Here is a 19,408-nt window from a genome sequence, read left to right on the forward strand (position 1 = left end):
TTTCAATAGGAAAAATACCTTAGGACACAAATGAGAAGACTACCATGAATGTCTTTTCAGTTTAGATTGAGTCCAGTTACACTGGAAAACAGGGAACCTCATGGCAATAATGACCTTGGCATCTTACAAACTACTTTTACTACACAAGTGTTTTCCAAAACGTAACAAATCTATAAAGGACTTAGATTTTTCTTCTTTTACTGAATGTTATTATTAACCATTATTCAGCTGACACCTTTTTCTAAGGTGTCTAACAATTTTGATCAACTTTACACTGTTTTACCAACTTATACAGCACACACACATTTTCAGAACCGCTTGTATACAGCAATGAATTCTTATTGTACCTTGACTGACTGCACTACAGCAAGAGGGACATTTAAACCCAGATTTTCATGTCAGATTTGTATTACAAGCACTAACAACCAAATAACTTGCTTCCCAGATATTTAATTTATTTTTATGACACAAACAAACAATGAAATTTGGACTGATCATCAACCAACACTTTTCATACTGTAAATGAAGAAATTAGTAGTATGCTAAGTAATTAATTGTGGACAAGCAGATATTTTTTGTCATAGCTCAAAAGACAGAACAGAACTAGGTGAGAAGAGAATCTTGAAATCTTTCAATCTGAGATGACCTTTACACTGCAAGGAACTTTTCTTCACCAAGCACCAGGTTTCAGTGCCAGGAAGTACTGTACAATGATTTCCAGTCAGGTGGATGGTGGGGACTGGGGGTGAGGGGGTGATGGACAAACAGACAATACTAGTCTTTCTGCTGGCTGGCGAACCCTACTGCACATAGTTTCCTGTTGTCCACTGACTGACCAGGATGGGACAAGGGATCTTATTTGCAGACAGACAGGACTACTGGACATTCCACTAGCCTTATGCACTCACAAAAAGACTAGGAATTTCCATACGCGTCACTCTGCCAGGGGTCAAGGGTTCAGAACTGCCTGAGTCAGGGAAGGACAACCACCCACTGTCCTATGATAGGACATAGCAAACATAAATGCCAAACAAAGAAACCGGTCACAACTGGACAAGAAATCAGATGGGTCTTTCCATCACGAATTAATGGAAACAGATTCGATTTCATTAAATATTCATGTGGTCATAGAAAAAAATTAAATGCCTTCATACTTAAACTCATCCTTTACTGATATTCATGGTAGTCATCAACTCTTCATGACACTAGCTCCCTGAATATACACTGTGTTAACTATGCATGTTACAGATTAGTTTACCAGTATGTGATTGAAGTATATGCGTGAAGGTGAGCCCAACTATATCTAGTTGATATTTCTCAACCTCCCACACTAGTTCCGGCTCCTTCCCCCCAGTAAGGTAACATTCCATGTACCAAGAGCCAGTTTCTGTCATGAGGGGCCGCGACGCCATGCGCTACCCTGCTCCCCCCCACCGCCTGGTACACATTGCACCCGACTCCCATGTTGGACCTTGCAGGTGGGGGGCCCACATAGCCACTCCACGATGCCTTTTCGGGCTGAGCCCAGCCGGGTTACGTGGGCTGCCCGGCCACCAGGCACTCACCTAGAAACACTACCCCCAGGCCTGGCTTCAGGGGTAGGTCCCGGTGACCCTATTCCGGGCAGGGTAAATGTTCTTCTGTTCCCATTTTCCATAGGGGTTTTTCTGATCGTGTTAGTCTGGATCTTCACTCCAGATCTGTTTCCCTTGAGAGACCCTACCAGGAGAATACTGCTCCTGACGACATAGCTCTGGAGATCCCTAGATCACACAAGCTCTTCTGCCACGCCAAGGCCCCGATCCAGGAAGTGACAAGTAACAGTAAAATTTAAAAAAAAAAAAAAAAAAAAAAAAACAGTAAAATATTGCTAGAAGGTTTAAACGTTTCTTGCTTAGCTGTCAAAGTACAATGGGTCTCCAATATATAAACTTTTAAAGAACAAAATTTTTGTGGTTCCAAACTTTCTGATAGACATTTAGTAGTTTTTTTTTTTTTTTTTTTTAAAAATACCAACAATACCAATTCAAATTTGTGTGGCAAAGCTTCAGCGGATGCCTGACTGATAGCGATGGCAACTAGTAAGCATGGCCTTAATTTTGTCAACACCCTGCTTGAGCTTTGATCAGGTTTCTTTATTGTGCTGTCCTATTTACAAATAGGAAAAAAATCTGCAACCACTTAGAATGTACATGCTCAACAACTACCCCGTTCCATCTCCTTCCAACCATGCCTCATCACTAATCCCGCTCCTTCTTCTGCACTCACTGTTACCTTCCGCTGTAACTTAAAATCTCTCTCACGTTCCTGCCTTCCCTCTGCTATGCTGTCTGCTCTCCCTTCTGGTGCACAATTCTCAGATCTACCAACAAACAATGCTACTAACATTTTCCTCTCTGCCCTATCTTCCTCTCTTGACTCTCTTTGTCCACTATCTTCTACACCAGCACGGCCCAGTACCACCCCATGGCTAATTGATACGTTACATACTAACAGGACCAAACTCCAGGCTGCAGAGTGACTATGGTGTACATCCAAGACTCACACGGACCTAGATGTTTACAAACAACTCTTAGCTACTTTTCACTCTGCTGTCTCCTCAGCTAAAACAACCTTCTTCCACAACAAAATACAGTCTGCAACTAAAAAAAAAACCACACAGACTCTTCACCACCTTTTTATCCCTACTGAGTCCTCCACCGCCCCCTTCTCCTTCACTCACTGCTGATGACTTTTCTTTGTTTTTCAAAGAGAAAGTCAAAGCAATCATGTACAAGTTCTCAGCATCACCCTGCCCTGATCGCACTGGACTTGCCTGCGAAGACATACTCTCCGAATTCAAGCCATCTCAGAATCTGAAGGCTTCAACCTCCAGATATCACAAAGACCCACCACCTGGTCGTTAGAGCCAATCCCACCTTCACTCATACAGACCATCTGCCTGCAACTCTCCACCTTCATTGCTAAGATCATCAACTTCCTGCTTTCCTCTGTCTGCTTCCCATCTGCCTTCAAAACTGCTCTCATGGTAAAGAAACCCTCTCTGGATCCTAACTTGGTCCAAAACTATAACTTAGTCTCCTTCCTCTCCTTTCTGTCTAATACTCTAGAATGAGCGGCCTGTGATCAACTTTCTGAATTCCTCACCAGGAACTATCTCCTCGATGGATTATCAGGATATTTACGGATTAAGTAAGTCACTCCACAGAGACAGCGCTCCTGGTAGCGTCTGGTCACTAAGATGGTCTGAGTCCAACCTATCTGACAGATCCTATCAAGTGGTCTAGCGTGGCTCCCGTTCTTCTCCTCTGCCTCTCTCAACTGGTGTCCCGCAGGGTTCGGTACCAGGTCCTCTGCTCTTCTCGATCTACACTTCCTCCCTTGGCCTGGTCATTGCCTCCTAAGGATTCAAATACCACTGCTACAATTATGATACCCAGCTCTTCCTCTCCTTTCCACCTGGAGCATCAGAAATTTCCGCGTGCATCGCTGCCTGCCTGTCGGACATCTCTTCATGGATGTCTGATCACCACCAGTTGTAACTCAACCTCTCCAAAACAGAGATCCTACACTTCCCAGCTGGCCTGTCTTTCTGTCATGATCTCTCAATCAAACTGGACAACTCACTCATTTTGCCTCCCTCCTCAGCTAACAGTCTGGGAATGATGACTGACTCAAGTCTGTCTTTCTCTCAGCACATTGAAGCCACAACCGGACCTGAAGATACCTCCTGCATAATATCCACAGGATAAGCCCTTACCTCACAACCTGTGCAACTACTTGTCCAAGCCATGGTGACATCCCATCTGGACTACTGCAACTCTCTCTTGTCTAGTCTTCCTGCTACTGCCATCAAACCTCTACAGCTGATACAGAACGCTGCTGCCCAAGTTGTGTTTGACTTGCCAAAGCGTTTGCATGTATCTCCTATACTCTTTTCTCCACACTGGCTTCCCATAGTTACCCGGATCAAATTTAAGACCCTGGTTATGGCCTACAAATGCATCAATAGAACTGCTCCCAGCTATCTACAAGACGATCATTCGCTACACACTAACCAGACTTCTACGCTCTTCCACATCTGCCCGCATGGTGGTGCCACACACGAAAGGTAAAGCATGGAGGTTCTCGGTTCTGGCTCCATTGTGGTGGAATGACATTCCCCTCTCACTCAGAACTGCTGAATCTTTGTCCACATTTGAAAAGGATCTTAAAACTCATCCCTTCTGGACTCACTTCACCCATGATCTCTTAAGTTCATGTAAGGTATAAATGTTCGTGCCCATAAGGTATAAATGTTCATGATCATGCTCGGACCAATCCTTTATAGAGCCATTCCTGCAATGTAAGGTTAATGTTTATATGTCTCTAAAAAAAAATACAAAGAACTACTAGGAAGGTGATTAGAAATCTGCGATATTCTGGTAAAGTTTTATGCAGCTACTTGTGTCATGAACATCGGTGCATATGGTGAAGGAAACAAACTAACTGTATTTAAAAAGCACACATCTGCAGCTACGTCTCTTTCTCCTAAGGTAATGCACGTTACTTTGGAGAAAAGCGTCTCTTAAATGAATAAATGTAAATGTAACTACGAGGCTGATCGCTAGCCTGGTCTCTGTGAGCTGCTCAATGAGAGAGGAAGAGTGAAAGACAATCTGCTGTTCTGTTCCTTTCTGGTGGGGGGGGAATCACTAGTGCCTCCCAACATGTGGAGCTGTCATGTTGCTTACATTTGTATTCAGGTTTATTCATTTAGCAGACATTTTTCTCCAAAGTGTATTGTGGATGGCGAGTACAAAAAGCAAGCTATAAACCTAACAAGCAAACGAATAGGTCATTAATCCTTAAAACGAAAAAGAAAAAGACATATTAGAAAATTAAGAAAAATATGACTGGAAATAATGAAGTAAATTAAAAAAAACAACAAAGGACAAGAAATGCAATAAAACACACACACACACACACACACACACACACACACACACACACACACACACACACACACACACATTTTCTGAACCACTTGTCCCATATGGGGTCACGGGGAACCGGAGCCAACCCGGCAACACAGGGCGTAAGGCCGGAGGGGGAGGGGACACACCCAGGACGGGACGCCAGGCCGTCGCAAGGCACCCCAAGCGGGACTCGAACCCCAGACCCACCAGAGAGGAGGACTGTGGTCCAACCCACTGCGCCACCGCACCCCCTCTTTGCAATAAAACAATAAACCAAAAAATAAAAAGATATTTTCCACTACATACTAGATACTTTCTAGACCTACTGTAAATATTTTCTTTTGCCTATTAACCCTTCTTTGCACTCATCTGAAATGCACATCTATAGAATGTGGCTGAAAACTAACAAAATGCCAGGAGAATATGCAAACTCCATATTAGACTGAGCCAAATTAAATCCTATTTCTGAATACCCAGCCCATACCCTGTAAGACACCAGCACGACCTAATGTGTCCCCGTTGTCACCTAGTGCACAGATTTCCATGAAGTCTCATAATTATCATGCAAACGCAAAAGCAAATGGAAAAAGGATTTGGAAAAAGAAAAAAAAACGCAATGTGTTAATACTATAACGACCCACTCTACCAAAGGGTGCTCCCTTCAAGTGGGAACAGATAGCAAACTGTTGATTGTGACAAGGGTTGCTGGGAAAGGTACATAGCTGCACAACCATAGAGGGGACTATTGGGGGCTAAAATAGGGTAAGCACCTGTTTGAGTGTGTGAAATGCTGGCTAGAGCTGTAGATCCTCAAGGAAAGGGTGTTTCACGGACTGAGAGCAATTTTTCATTCTATTCTCGCTAATATCTACTAGTGTATGCCAGTGTTCTGATAAATGACAATGGACAGCTTCTATGTGTTCTCCTTCACCCCATTTCAGCCGAAGTCGAAACTTGCCACAATAATAACATGCAAAACAAATTTTAATTTGCTTATAAATGTAACTCTTTTCATACAGATTTACTATTGTTTTCAATATAGTTTTTTTGTATCGTTTTCATTTACTTATGTATAATTTTTCCAATTAAGTTTTTCATTTTAATTTAATGATTAATAGATTACTACTTTGCTTTTTATGTAGCACTCCTTGTCCTCATGAAAGTGATACAAGGTAAGTAAAAGTGCATTTCACAACAAAGATATACTCATGCAGACACAAGGTCACAAAGGTTACAAAGTCAGTTTTTTGAGTAATGAATCAACTATCAGTCCCAATTAAGTTTGCAAGTACGTGACCCAGTGTAACTGATTTGTACAACCTAGGGACAGCACAAATATGTATGATGTTGTTTTAACAGACTACATGAACTACATTAGGATTAAATAGTAGCTTTTGTAGACACACAGGTGCAATATTTCTGATGTTGAAGAAACTTAAGGAATGAAGAGGGGGAGCTTTTCAACGAAAATAGAGACTTGGGGTTGATTCCACTGTCTGATTTCTAAAATTCTAAAGTACCAAAGATGTTCCTTGTCCCATGTGTTCACAAATCTCACAAATTCCTGCCAATACCTACTGAGTCCCATGATGGGATCCAATGCATCTGCAACACATTTGGAGACACAATAAACAGTGAGAATAGGGACTTCATTATCAGCTTTACTTTGTGCACTCCCATCTTCTTCAATGTGAGGAAATAGATTTTTGTATTCAGTTTGTAATGATAAGCAACAAGAATGTGCAACACAGCCAGTGCAAAAACTGCTTCCAATCAAGGAACAGTTCTGTACTGGGAGAAACATTAAGTTTGCATTGTGGGTAAACACCAAAACCGCTGAAAAATACTGTAAAGCTACTGTGATTCATGAGGAAACCATGGCTTTGAGATGATTTTCTTGATCAACATCTCAATACATATCAACAGCACAGACCACATAATCCACTGGAATAGACAAACTCTGGGAAATGGAAGCCATAAATCACTGGGAGGAATACGTAACAGTTACTGATGAAATCGAATGGCTGACTTGCGATTCCTCAACTGGTCTGTATTGCATTGGATGACATTACTTGATTGAATTGTGCAGGCCTGTTTTGCAAATAATGTTCAGTTTTGCTGGGAAAAGCTGAAATAAAAACACCATCCAGAACAGTAAACTGACTGTAAGCCACTAGTAAACTACTAAACCTGTCTCAATATTGTCACTAGTCTTCCATTCAGCTATAACAAAGATACTACCACCCTTTGAAGAAATAACTGATACAGACATATGAGGAAATAGGGCATTAGCAAGGAATTCAGACGATTTGTTTTAAGCAAAGGGGCAAAAGTTGACACCCGTGACTACATCAAAGTGAGGGGAAAGAGATGACAGCTCTTCAAATCAAACTGTGTATTAAGTCCCGCATGACAAAATAGATCTCAGGGAAATCTCTGTTTCCAGCCACATTTGTGGAGTAAAATAACATTATTCAACACAAATTTAAGAGAATTTCCTTGTTAGTATCTGAACGTAATGTTCTAGGTGCCTCTGTCTAATTAAAAGAGACAGACTACCAATTCTTCACTTGTCCTTGAGTATATGAGCCTCCCTACAATCTCACTTACTGGCCAAAATTACAAATTGTGATTAATTAAAATTAAAGCACCATTAAAACTACTACAAAGGCCCTCAAGATAAACACCTACAACAGAGAGACATTTTCTAGGGTTTTTCTTATGTCTCTACAGAAAACCACTGTATTATCACAAATTTTAAATATATATTTTCTAGGTAGCCAAATGTTGCTCCATAAAACAACTGAATCAAAGGAAAGTGTTCAGTTGCAGATACCAAAATGTCTTACATTTTTAGATTTTTAGGATATATAGTATATGCAGTACAAAGAACAACACAATAGTCCTCTTTATATGTCTGACAAGACAAAAGTGTAGTACTGTCACGTCCATGCCTGCATCTGACACCACTCAAGCACCCGACATCAGTCTAGCACCTGACTAACCACTCTCCTTTAAAAGATCCTCCACAGCTCCCACACACTCGCGGAATCTCATTTGAGACAAACACCTTCCTTCATGATGCCCTGCTCTCCCACAACCCTTGTTTCCTGTCTCCGTTCTCTGGTTATCGACCCTTCGCTTCGTCCCCTGACCACGTCCATGGATCCTTGCTCTAACTCGACCGCCGATCGACCGACCCTTCGCCTGTCCCAACGAGAACTCACCTGATCCCTTGAGTCCAGACAAATGATCCTGCACTTGGATCCAGCCGTCCTGGCTTCCTCGGTTCCCCATGACAGAAGATTCCGCCAAACACATGGACCTAGCAGCGTTTGAACGTCTGCGAAATGCCCTGAACGCGCTCCAGTGTACGTTACACCCGGAAGCAAAACCAAAGCCCGAAAAGACGTGAACCTCCCTGCCATACCCCCGATCATCACCAGAGGTGTCCCACGCTCCACCGGTGGATCCTTTGGCCATCTCACAAGCCAAAGACCAGTGGTTAGATCAATACATACAGCAGGCGATCGCCCTGGACAATCTGTTCCGCGAGCGTTCACTACCGCCTCCGCTGGCCACCAGAGAGGTCCCAGCACCCTCACGGGTCGGACGAGGACATCTGACTCCCATAGAAAGGCAGCGGCACTTCTGAGAGGGTCTTTGCCTTTACTGTGGAAAAGCCGGGTATTACTTAGCGGCCTGGCCGGAGAGGCCCATCACAGGAGGACCCCAAGCTAGACAATCCAAGGTGAGTAACCCCCTGTAGGTAGTCCCTCAGCTCACCGTTCCCATAGTCCTAACATGGGGTAGGGAGTCGTGCCAGTTGGTTACGCATGCATTTGTAAATTCAGGAGCAGCTAGCAGTTTCATGGATGCCGCTTTTGCAGAGGCACACAGCATTCCCACACGCCACTGTGCAGTCACGTTACGGGTGAAAGCACTCGATATGCAACCACTAGGGCCAGGAGTGGTGGATACCCAAACGGTGAAGATCGGCCTCCAGACAGGGGCATGTCATAGGGAGACCATCTCGTTTTTTCTTATTAGATCTCCTGACTCCCCAATGATTTTGGGCTACTCTTGGCTGGCCGTGCACGATCCGGTATTCTTGTGGAGTTCTGGGGAACTGATATTGTTGGGAGTGCGATGCGCTTCTTGCCTTACCTTGCTCTGTAGAGCCACGTCGATTGAAAGCCCTGACTCCATGCAGCCTCTGTCGGTGACAGAGGAGTATGCAGATCTCGCTGAAGTCTTTAGTAAATTGCATGCATCTGCCTTACCTCAACACTGCCCATGGGACTGTGCCATCGACCTCCTGCCCAGAACCATCCCTCCAAAGGGCCGAGTTTACCCGCTGTCCCTACCCAAACAGAAGGCCATGGAGGAATACGTGACCGAGGCCCTATCCCTAGGTATTATTAGGCCGTCCACCTCACCAGCCTTCGCCGGGTTTCTCTTTGTGGGAAAAAAGGATGGTGGCCTCCGCCCCTGCATTGATTACAGAGGTCTCAATGAGATCACTATTAAATACCCACATCCCCTGCCTTTGATCACAGCTGCACTCGAACAGGTACACTGCGCAGGGGTCTTTACCAAATTGGACCTCCGCAGTGCGTATAACCTCATCCGGATAAGAGAGGGGGATGAGTGGAAAATTGCATTCAGCACCGCCCTAGGGCACTAGGAGTACCTGGTTATGATGTTCGGATTAGCCAATGCCCCCTCTGTGTTCCAAGCTTTCGTTAATCACATGCTGGGTGATTTGGTGAATAAATGCGTCCTCGTGTATTTAGACAATATCCTTGGGGTTCTCGCCTTCGATGGCCAAGCACGTAATCCACATGAGGCAATGCTCTTTCGCCTTCTAGATAATGGCCTCTTTGTCAAGGAGGAAAAATGTCTGTTTCACCAGGAGCAGGTCTCTTTCTTAGGTTTCAGCCTTGGTCCTGATGGTGTGGCAATGGATCCGGCTAAGGTCCAGGCTGTGCTGGATTTGCCCCATCCGACCACTGTGAAGGCCCTACAATGCTTTTTGAGGTTTGTGAACTTTTACCGCCAGATCATTCGTGGATTCAGTAGCCTCGCGGCACCCCTTACCTCTCTACTCAAGGGTAAACAATCCCAGCTCTCCTGGTCGAACGAGGCCTGTGAGGGTTTCCAGAATCTCAAGCAGCGGCTTACAACCACACCGATTCTTAAGCATCCTGATCCGCCGCTACCTTTTTGTGGCCGAGGTAGACGCCTCAACTGTGGGGGTCGGGGCGGTTGTGTCACAGAGGCAGGGAACCCCAGCTAAGCTGTACCCGTGTGCGTACTTCTCCTGTAAACTCACCTGATGAACAAAATTATGACGTTGGTAACAAGGAACTGTTAGCAATCAAACTGGTGCTGAAGGAGTGGAGACACTGGTTGAAGGGGGCTGCTCACCTGTTTTTAGTCCTTATGGACCACAGAAATTTGGAGTACCTTAAAGCCGCCCGTAGGCTCAATCCTCGAGAAGCCCGTTGGGCCCTTTTTTCTCTTTTTTTTTTTAACCAGATTTAGGCTCACCGTCTCTTACCGCGCCGGTTCCAAGAATACCAAGGCAGACGCCCTGTCCCAGCTGTACGACAAGGACCCTACCCCAGACACACCTGAGCCCATCCTGCCCAGCACCTGCTTCGTGGCCCCCATTTGTTGGCAGTTCACGCAGGACCTCCAGAAGGCCTGAACGGAGGAACCCGATCCAGCTAACACCCCCGAAGGCAAGGAGTATGTCCCTCCCCAGATGAGGCTCCAGCTGCTCTATTGGACGCATGACACCCCGGCCGCAAGCTACCCAGGGGTGTCGACAGATCCTGGCCCTCCTCGAAAAGAAATACTAGTGTCCCTCTCTTCAGGAGAACGTACAGGAATTTGTGGAGGCTTGCGTGGTATGTGCCCAATCTAGGACCCCGAACCAGAAATCTCAAGGGCTGTTGGAGCCCCTTCCTGTTCCTACCAGGCCGTGGTCTCATGTAGCAGTGGACTTTCTGATGGACCTACCATCTTCAGAAGGTAATACAGTAATTCTGATGGTGTTAGATTGGTTCTCTAGGTCCTGTCGTCTGCTCCCTTTGCCCCGACTCCCCACTGCCCTGGCCACGGCTGAGCTTCTTTTCCAGAATGTTTTCCGGATAGTTGGGTTACCCGAGGACATTGTCTCCAACCGGGGTCCACAGTTCACGTTCAGGGTATGGAAGGCATTTTGAGAGAGGCTTGGAGTGTCTGTGAGCCTCACGTCCAGATACCATCCTCAGGCTAATGGACAAGTGGAGCGACTGAACCAAGACCTTGGTTGCTTTTGAGGAGTTACTGTGGAAGAGACCAAGACCAATGGTTGCATTTCCTGCCATGAGCTGAATACACCAATAACTCCTTGTCCCATTCCTCCACAGGCCTGTCCCCTTTCCAGTGCATCCTTGGTTACCAGCCTCCCTTGTTCCCCTGGCACCCCGCTTCCTCAGAGGTCCCTGCTATGGACTCATGGTTCCTGAAGAGCGAGATGACCTGGCGAGCTGTGAGAGATCACCTCCAACAAAGCGGAATCTGGTACAAAGAGCAAGCAGACTGACACCACCGCACCTTGTTTTTTTTCAGCCTGGGCAATGGGTTAGGCTATCCACCAGAGACATCCGCCTGAAATTACCCTCCAAGAAACTCAGCCCCCGGTTTATAGGTCCATACAAGATCCTTCGTCGGATCATCCCAGTCACCTACCCGTTACAGTTGCCTCCTCACTTGTGCATCAACCCCACGTTTCATGTCTCACTTCTCAAGCCCTACAGTACCTCCTTGCTCCAAGCCACCCAGGGTGAGCCAACACCCCCTCCAGTGGACGTAGATGGGGAAGTGGCCTACACCGTTCGCGCTCTCCTGGACACCAAGCGCCAGCGTGGGGGGCTGTACTACCTTGTGGACTGGGAGGGGTATGGTCCTGAGGAACGCAACAGGGTACTGGCTCGCAACATCTTCAATCCGTCCCTCATTGCTGATTTCCATAGAGACCATCCTGATAAGCTAGCGCCCTGTCCCAGAGGCCGCCCCCCTTCCAGGCATCACAGGGCAGCTGGAGACGCTTGTAGGGAGGGGGGTACTGTCACGTCCACGCCTGCACCCGACACCACTCAAGCACCTGACATCAGTCTAGCACCTAACTGACCACTCTCCTTTAAAAGATCCTCCACAGCTCCCATACATTCACAGAATCTCATTTGAGACAAATACCTTCCTTCGTGATGCCCTTGCTCTCCCACAACCCTTGTTTCCTGTCTCCGTTCTCTGGTTATCGACCCTTCGCTTCGTCCCCTGACCACGTCCATGGATCCTTGCTCTAACTCGACCGCCGATCGACCGACCCTTCACCTGTCCCCGATGAGAACTCGCCTGATCCCTTGGGTCCAGCACTTGGGTCCAGCTGTCCCGGTTTCCTCAGTTCTGCGTGACAAGTACTATATCAGGAATAATTTACCAGGCAGAACTCTGCTTTTTTGCTACAGCAAGGTTCACATCATTGCGCAGATGAATACTATTCATCTATGTTAAGACTAGGAAACATGCACACAATGACAACTATAGTTCTTGGAGAAGACATAAGTGATGTGTAAAAGCTTTGAATATGATCACAGGTAAAACATTATTCCTTACTGTGAGAGTGCAGGCCTGGGTGAGAAAGTCAACCACAGGGGGTTGTCATGTTCAGAAGAGGCCAAGGAAAAGAAACAACTAATACTTAGAAATCACAGCCCAGGCACTAGAAGCAACTACAACTTCACTGTACAGCAACCAATGGATAGCAAAGTGCCCTGTGACTGGGTCAGAAAATATATGACTGTAAGACAAAGGATAGAAAGAAACCAGTGAAGACTGCTCTTCCCTTAGACACCACACATGTTCTGAGGTTCATGTGCTCTAATTCTAATTACAGCTGATCTCATGCCTTTTCCTAGAAATCTACAATATCCTCATGGTTCCATGAGTGCAAGTTTGCAAAGGTACCATGTACCATTTTGTGGTACACACTATATGACTGCACCACCCTTGGCAAGCAGAGTCCTTACACAGTTCTCCAAGCAACATGACACACATTTGAGTGGCACTGAGACCCTGGGTTTGTCTAGAAAGTTGCCATGTTCATGCAAGCGCAAAGTTCTTTCATCACACTTCTTCATAGCTACAGCTGAAAGCACAGACAATTGAATGTGTAAATCAAGAGGAAAAAATTGTCCAAATATACACTTTGAACATAGTAAAAAAAAAAAAAAAAAAAAAAAAAAAAACATTAGTATGACAGAAAGTTACAGGTTTCTTTCCAAAAGGGCTCTAATTCTTCTTAGTTTAAAAAAAAGATATTTTCCTGAAATTAGCTCAGGCTTCAATGTTCACCAGTGTGAGTCTGGGTCAGAATTTTAGAAAAATAACAGTGTTGTTACAGTGATTTGCACTGCTATTGTTATCTCCTGCAACCACATTATCTCTTTTGTCTCCATTATTCTGGCAGCTTTCTGCTATTATAGACCCCCAAGACACTGCAGTTAAATTGAAAATCAGCAACCAGCACATTTCCACTACTTTTTATCAGTGCAAACAGGCCGAGCTCTTTTTTGTTTTTCCATGTCAAGAAGGAAGCATCTCACCACATGTCGGGAACTGCCCCCTCCCATGTTCAACCCCTTTCTCCCAACAAGCCATCACATATGCATTTACATTTATATTTATTAATTCAGCAGACGCTTTCTCTAAAACGACGTACATCTCAGAGAAATACAATTTGTGCATTAAATTAGGAGAAGGAGAGACATAGTTGCAGACTTGTGATTCATAAGTAAACTTAGTTTGTTTCTTTCTACTATATGCACTGATGTTCATCACACAAGTAGGTGCATAAAAGTCAGGATAGACAATTCCTGATCACCTTTCCTACATTTTTTTTAAAGGTAAACAAAGGTAAACAAAAAGTACATATGCCAGATTGAGCTGTATTTCACCAGGGGAACTAAAATAGTACTGACAAATCATACTTCACTGAAAAGATCTGAGTGCCTGTTGAGTTAAAAGCAGTCCACCAACAATCAGTTCGATGTGATCATTATTTTGACCATCAACACTGAGGGGGTCCTGGCACGTATGTTGTAACTGATCTGGGCTCTCCTAAGAAAAACACCACCATGGTAACCTGTGTAACTGTCAAGCATTCGCACATTTGTAGATTAGGAAAGGGATTCACCTCCACCAACAACAAAAGGCAGATGGTTTCCTGTGGGCACGCCCTCAGGATGCTGGATCCCAGACTTAAAAAAACAAAACCTTCACAGTGAAACTGAGTGTGACAGCACCAGGAGGATAGAATGGGGAATTTGTTCAGTGAAGCCAGAGGCCTTTGGAGGCTGACTGAATGCTGGCAGCAGCACTTGGCCTAGCCTGAATGACCTGTCCCTGTGAATTTTAAATACCAGCACACAAAGCACACAGGGTGCAATAGAGAAAAAAAACAAGCAGAACATGTAGAACATCCCCAGTGTAGCTAATACAGATTTCCTGTCGCATTGTCTGTGCATCTGTGCGATATTTCGGAATACAAAATGAATATCTGTTGACAAAGCCAAAGCCTAAAATGTAACTGCAAGTTTATTATCAGATTTTTCATCAGAACATGTCTGGTTTTAAAACATCTCAGGTCTGATAGAGGGTAATCGAGCGACTGCTTCCCCCCGACATCTTTGAATGACTTGCTCAACTGTGTGTGTCATGCCAGAGCCCCTGACATATCTTCATACCACAGGGATTGGATGAGGAACAGTAAGCCCATTTCAGAGTCAACTGCCATGAAATCACCATTAAACTTACAGCCAGATGAGTTCAGAGGTTCAGATGAATATTTTATATGGAATAAGAAACATTTTATTTATGTCACACAAGTAAAATGAATGAAGGCTGCCCACACTGCTGAATATTCTGTAAACATTTAAGAGTCAGTAAATTAAAGATGACAGCTGGCATGCAGATGCCAATGTTCAATCCTCTATGATTCCAAAAGCCCTTCCTTTGTAAACGAAAAAGTCAGTTTAGCTGGACGTTTTTGCATAACTGGGGTGAAACCTGTAGATTTCTTTCAGCAATTTAGAAATCAACAATACATTATTATGCAAGTAACGTGATACTTTAGTGTAAGCTGACACACTCCTGAGCTAAATCAACAACTCCCCAAAACAAAAAGTATGGAAATTATTTGCACTGAAATTATTCTTTACTTATTTTTCGAGATTACTGGATGATAAATTTTATGAAGTCCAATGTTTTGCAACCAGTAGTAGCTGCTAAAACAAAGAGAGCAACACAAAACGAACGAAAATTGCAAGTAAAATAAAAGCATTGCGTTAGAAACTAAAAATAGTATCCATTAATTTAAGTATCCATTAATTTGAAGAGCAGCAGCAGGTTTTGTAAAGTGTCATACCAAGACGGCAGCCATTAAAAAGATGAATGTTTCAACTGGTGTGAAGACAATCACACAAAGCCTATGTTTCTTTTCCCAGCTGGAGTGAAAGCCTGCTTTATCTCAATCACCACACCGTGGGTCCGAATGACAGTGCTTAACACCCAGAGTTGGTAACAGTGTCCAGTGGAATGGTGGTTTCCTGCCCTCCTCTGTTAGTTCTATGAAGCTTGGCACTCTCCACAACTGAGAGGAAGCACCCAGAGCACAAACGCAGCTCTGCACTCTGATACAGCCACACAAACTGAAAATACACAGCTGACTGATGCCCTCCACGGAGCCTCCGTCCAAGATATACAGATCAAAGGCATTTAAAAGGTGTAAAATTGAAGAACACTTGAAAAGGAAGGTCAGATGAGCAGTGAATATAGACAATAAACATGTGATAAATCATATCTTTTCAAGCCCTGACACAACTATGTACAAACTTGCCAGTTATCTGTCATCTTCCTCAAAAAGAAAACAGATGAAGGCACTGGGCTCCCTTTGAAATGAAGTCTGTAATAATCTAAAACTAAATCCCTCCTTTTTATTAAATATCTGCCTTCATGGGATGTTGATTATAGAACTGGTGGTCCTTGTCTTCAAATGACCAGAATGTCTTGACTTTAATTTAATCATAGAACTGATAATGTTTTTAGTAAAAAAAATCCATTTATAACCAATTATATCCTCAAGTTAATCCATTGAGTAGGAACAGGTCCCTCTCCATACATAAAACTGATTAAAACAGAATATAGATACAAAGATCGGGAAATACAGAACCAAATACTCATAATGCCAGTGAAAAGACTGCTGTGCATGAACAGTGACAGAAGAGCAGACCTTGTTCCATGTCTTCCAGCCTGCCAATGTGGTTTCCCATGTCTCCAGTTTGCCTCTGTAGACTCTCACTTGTAAAGTGATCAATCCATCAACTGTATCCGCAGGGTAGCCGGTGTCCACGGTGAGTTAAGGAGCAAACCCAGGGGAGCACAGTGCAGGGAGACACTGTCTGTAGTCCTACTCCAGACGCACAGTTGCAGCGCTAGCACACCCAAGGCAGGCCCAGTGAGCCACTCCTCCAGGCTGACAGCAGCTGTTTGGGCTTCATGAGCTGTGATGCACTATGATGAGAAGTGGGGGGGGGTGTGGCTTGTACGGAGCCACACAGGGAATGCCGTGTCAGTACTGTTCTGCAGGCAACTCTGCAAACTTTTGCCAGAAGGGAGGGAAAAGCCCAGTACTGGCAGAGAGCAGAAGAGAGTGGGCTGACAGATGGATAGAGCAGGAGGAAGCATAGGAGGGGGCTCTATTTGTCTTCTTGGTAAGCCTGGCCACAGAAGCAGCCTTTTTTTCCCCTCTCTTCATGGGAACTCCTGTGTCCTCATCTTTGCACCTTCAGCAGGCTTGCAGAGCAAATGGACCTGTCATAGGTACTGTACTCCAAATCCACTAAAACAATTTTTCTTTAACAGTGTGTAGATAAGGGTGTGTAGGGAGGGGACAGGTTCAGACTGTACCATTCTTTACACTGCTTACAGCCATAAGCTATTTTCCACCCTCATCTACTATGCATGCTTCTGAAACATTGATTGTCAAAATCATGAAAAAATGTAGTTTGAACTGAACAGATGTGTCACCTTCATCTTGGAAATGCCCTCCCTCTCAGCTGCATCTTGTACTGGGGCACCATGCTTCTAAACCAGTTAGGGTGTGTGAGGCTTTTGAAATGAAATGTTCTAATGCAGATGACTATGTTGTGAATGTTCATCTAGCTGACAGTCAGTCCTTTCCCTGATTGAGTTTATCATGGCAGAACCTCCCTCAGCAAACAAACAACTAATCCATTTTAAATGCCTCCTCTGTCTCACAAGAGTGCCACTGCTCTCCATCAAAATGTGCAAAATCTGCAGGGAGCTTGTCATTGCCTCTTCAGTTTGGCTAGAAGTAATCTGAGACGTGAGAGCAGGGAACACACTAAACTGTCTGCATCTTTGAGAGCTTCATGCATAATAAGATGGTGGAAGTGTATGATCACTTATTAATGGCAGAATGATGACACCATCACTACTGTGTGCAGTGTTATCAAGTGGAAGTAATGAAGGCTGGCAAGGCTTGGTGACTTAAACAGTGTGGAAAGTGATGGTGGAGTATAGGGTGATTTCTTTAAAAATGGAGGAGTGCAACGAAAGCACGCATCTCTGAAGTATGGCATCTTGAGAGGGATGGGGTAGCCACACATCATGACCTCCTGGTGTCTGAGCACATTTCCAGCTGCTGTGATAACCCTCCCCTTGTAATCCCAAATCAGAGTAGCCAGAAAGTGAGCCCTTGACAAAGATACGACCTCAATAAAGGCTTTGGACCTTATTCTCACTTGCGCCATACTCTTTTGTCCTGCCTGAGACACATCAGAAAGATGACACAATAAGTAGTTTAAAAATGTGATTTTTTTCAACAATTAATTTAATTTTCATCAAGCTATTACATCTGAAAAAAATCTGTTTGGCAAAATTGTAGTGATAGATCCATTGCACATTGTGAATTTTCCTGCTGGTGTTAATCGTATATCTTATTGCACAATTCTCAGTACAGCCACCCAACTGATGCATATGTATTTGGAGTGACCACATGCTCTATGATGAGGGTGCACTGATATAGTAAAAACCAGGAATGAAGCAGCGAGAAAAGATATGACTCCCAAGGTTTTTATACTCTTTGCAGCCCCACCAAACATAAACATATAAAACACTACAATGGTAACTGCTCTTAACATTCAGCCATAATTAATAATTCAGCCTCTGACCAGTTATTTTACAGTATCTTATGTGGATCAAAAAAGATGAATGGCTATGAACAAATTGTCACAGAGCTTATTAAGTGCAGCTCTTTTCACTAAATTGCATCACACACACACACACACACACACACATTTTCAGAACCGCTTGTCCCATACAGGGTCGCAGAGAACCAGAGCCTACCCAGCAACACAAGGCGTAAGGCTGGAGGGGGAGGGGACACACCCAGGATGGGACGCCAGTCCGCCGCAAGGCACCCCAAGCAGGACTCGAACCCCCGACCCACCGGAGAGCAGGACCCAATCCAACCCACTGCGCCACTGTGCCACCGTGCCACCGCGCCCCCCTAAATTGCATCGCTGACACAAAATGAACCTTTAAAATCCATACAGTCTCACTTAAATAATGGTACAAAAAGGAACCCTAGAGAGTTTAGACAAGTAGTATATTTATGCCATATAGCGAAACACATTGGAATTAATGAATTAGTGAATGCATTGGAAATAAGTGCACTGCAACAACTTTTGGATGGACAATCTCCAATTAGGTTTATAAATGTATTTTAGTCTTAAATGACACAGCCTTGTTGTAACAATTTTTGGACCACTCAGAATCTTCTTGGTGAAAGTTCCATTAAAATATTAATGAAGCTCTGAATAAATCACATGCTTGATGACTGTACTTACCCACAGGCGTACAGTAGCTTTCTTTAAAACTTAAATGGGCACTATAGACCTCAAACATAATTCTCACACAGTACTACTGAAAAACCACCACAAACTTTCAAACAAAACTGTACTACACTAATAACTTTTGTAGAGATTTTTTCCATCATAGAACAGTTTCTCAATGGCAGTGAAATCACCCTCACTGCCTTTATACATGTCTTACTCATGAGGAAGGTCATCAGGCAATAATAGCCATGAGGGAAAGCTGGGCAGTCTCTGAAGAAAACAGTCTTAATTTATACCCTCAGAACAAATGAAGATAGATCTAGAGCTAGTTTAAGAGAACCCCTCACGACACTGGAGTTCACTTTTTACTCTTGGCGACAAGGAAGTTGGGTCCATATAGTAAAGTTTGGAACCAATTAACTTTCTGGCTTTCAGAGAGTCATGTGGCGAACAAAAACAAAGAAACAAACCATTGCACCA

The 19,408-nt window shown here is 44.2% G+C and overlaps 1 protein-coding gene across 6 annotated transcripts in view; it reads right to left on the reverse strand.

The window, feature by feature from the left end:
• Positions 1-19,408, reverse strand: part of specc1 (sperm antigen with calponin homology and coiled-coil domains 1) — a 127,219-nt gene that overhangs the window by 69,771 nt on the left and 38,040 nt on the right. The window contains exon 1 of one of the 6 annotated variants that reach the window (XM_018755469.2): positions 16,300-16,542. The exons of the other annotated variants lie outside the window; for them this stretch is intronic. Within the exon in view, the coding sequence (XP_018610985.2) occupies positions 16,300-16,339 (40 nt within the window). The 5' untranslated portion in view covers positions 16,340-16,542. Of the gene's footprint in view, positions 1-16,299; positions 16,543-19,408 lie in introns of those variants that run through there. 6 annotated transcript variants of the gene reach the window in all.

This window comes from Scleropages formosus, chromosome 4 (assembly GCF_900964775.1).
Source record: "Scleropages formosus chromosome 4, fSclFor1.1, whole genome shotgun sequence".
NCBI lineage: Eukaryota > Metazoa > Chordata > Actinopteri > Osteoglossiformes > Osteoglossidae > Scleropages > Scleropages formosus.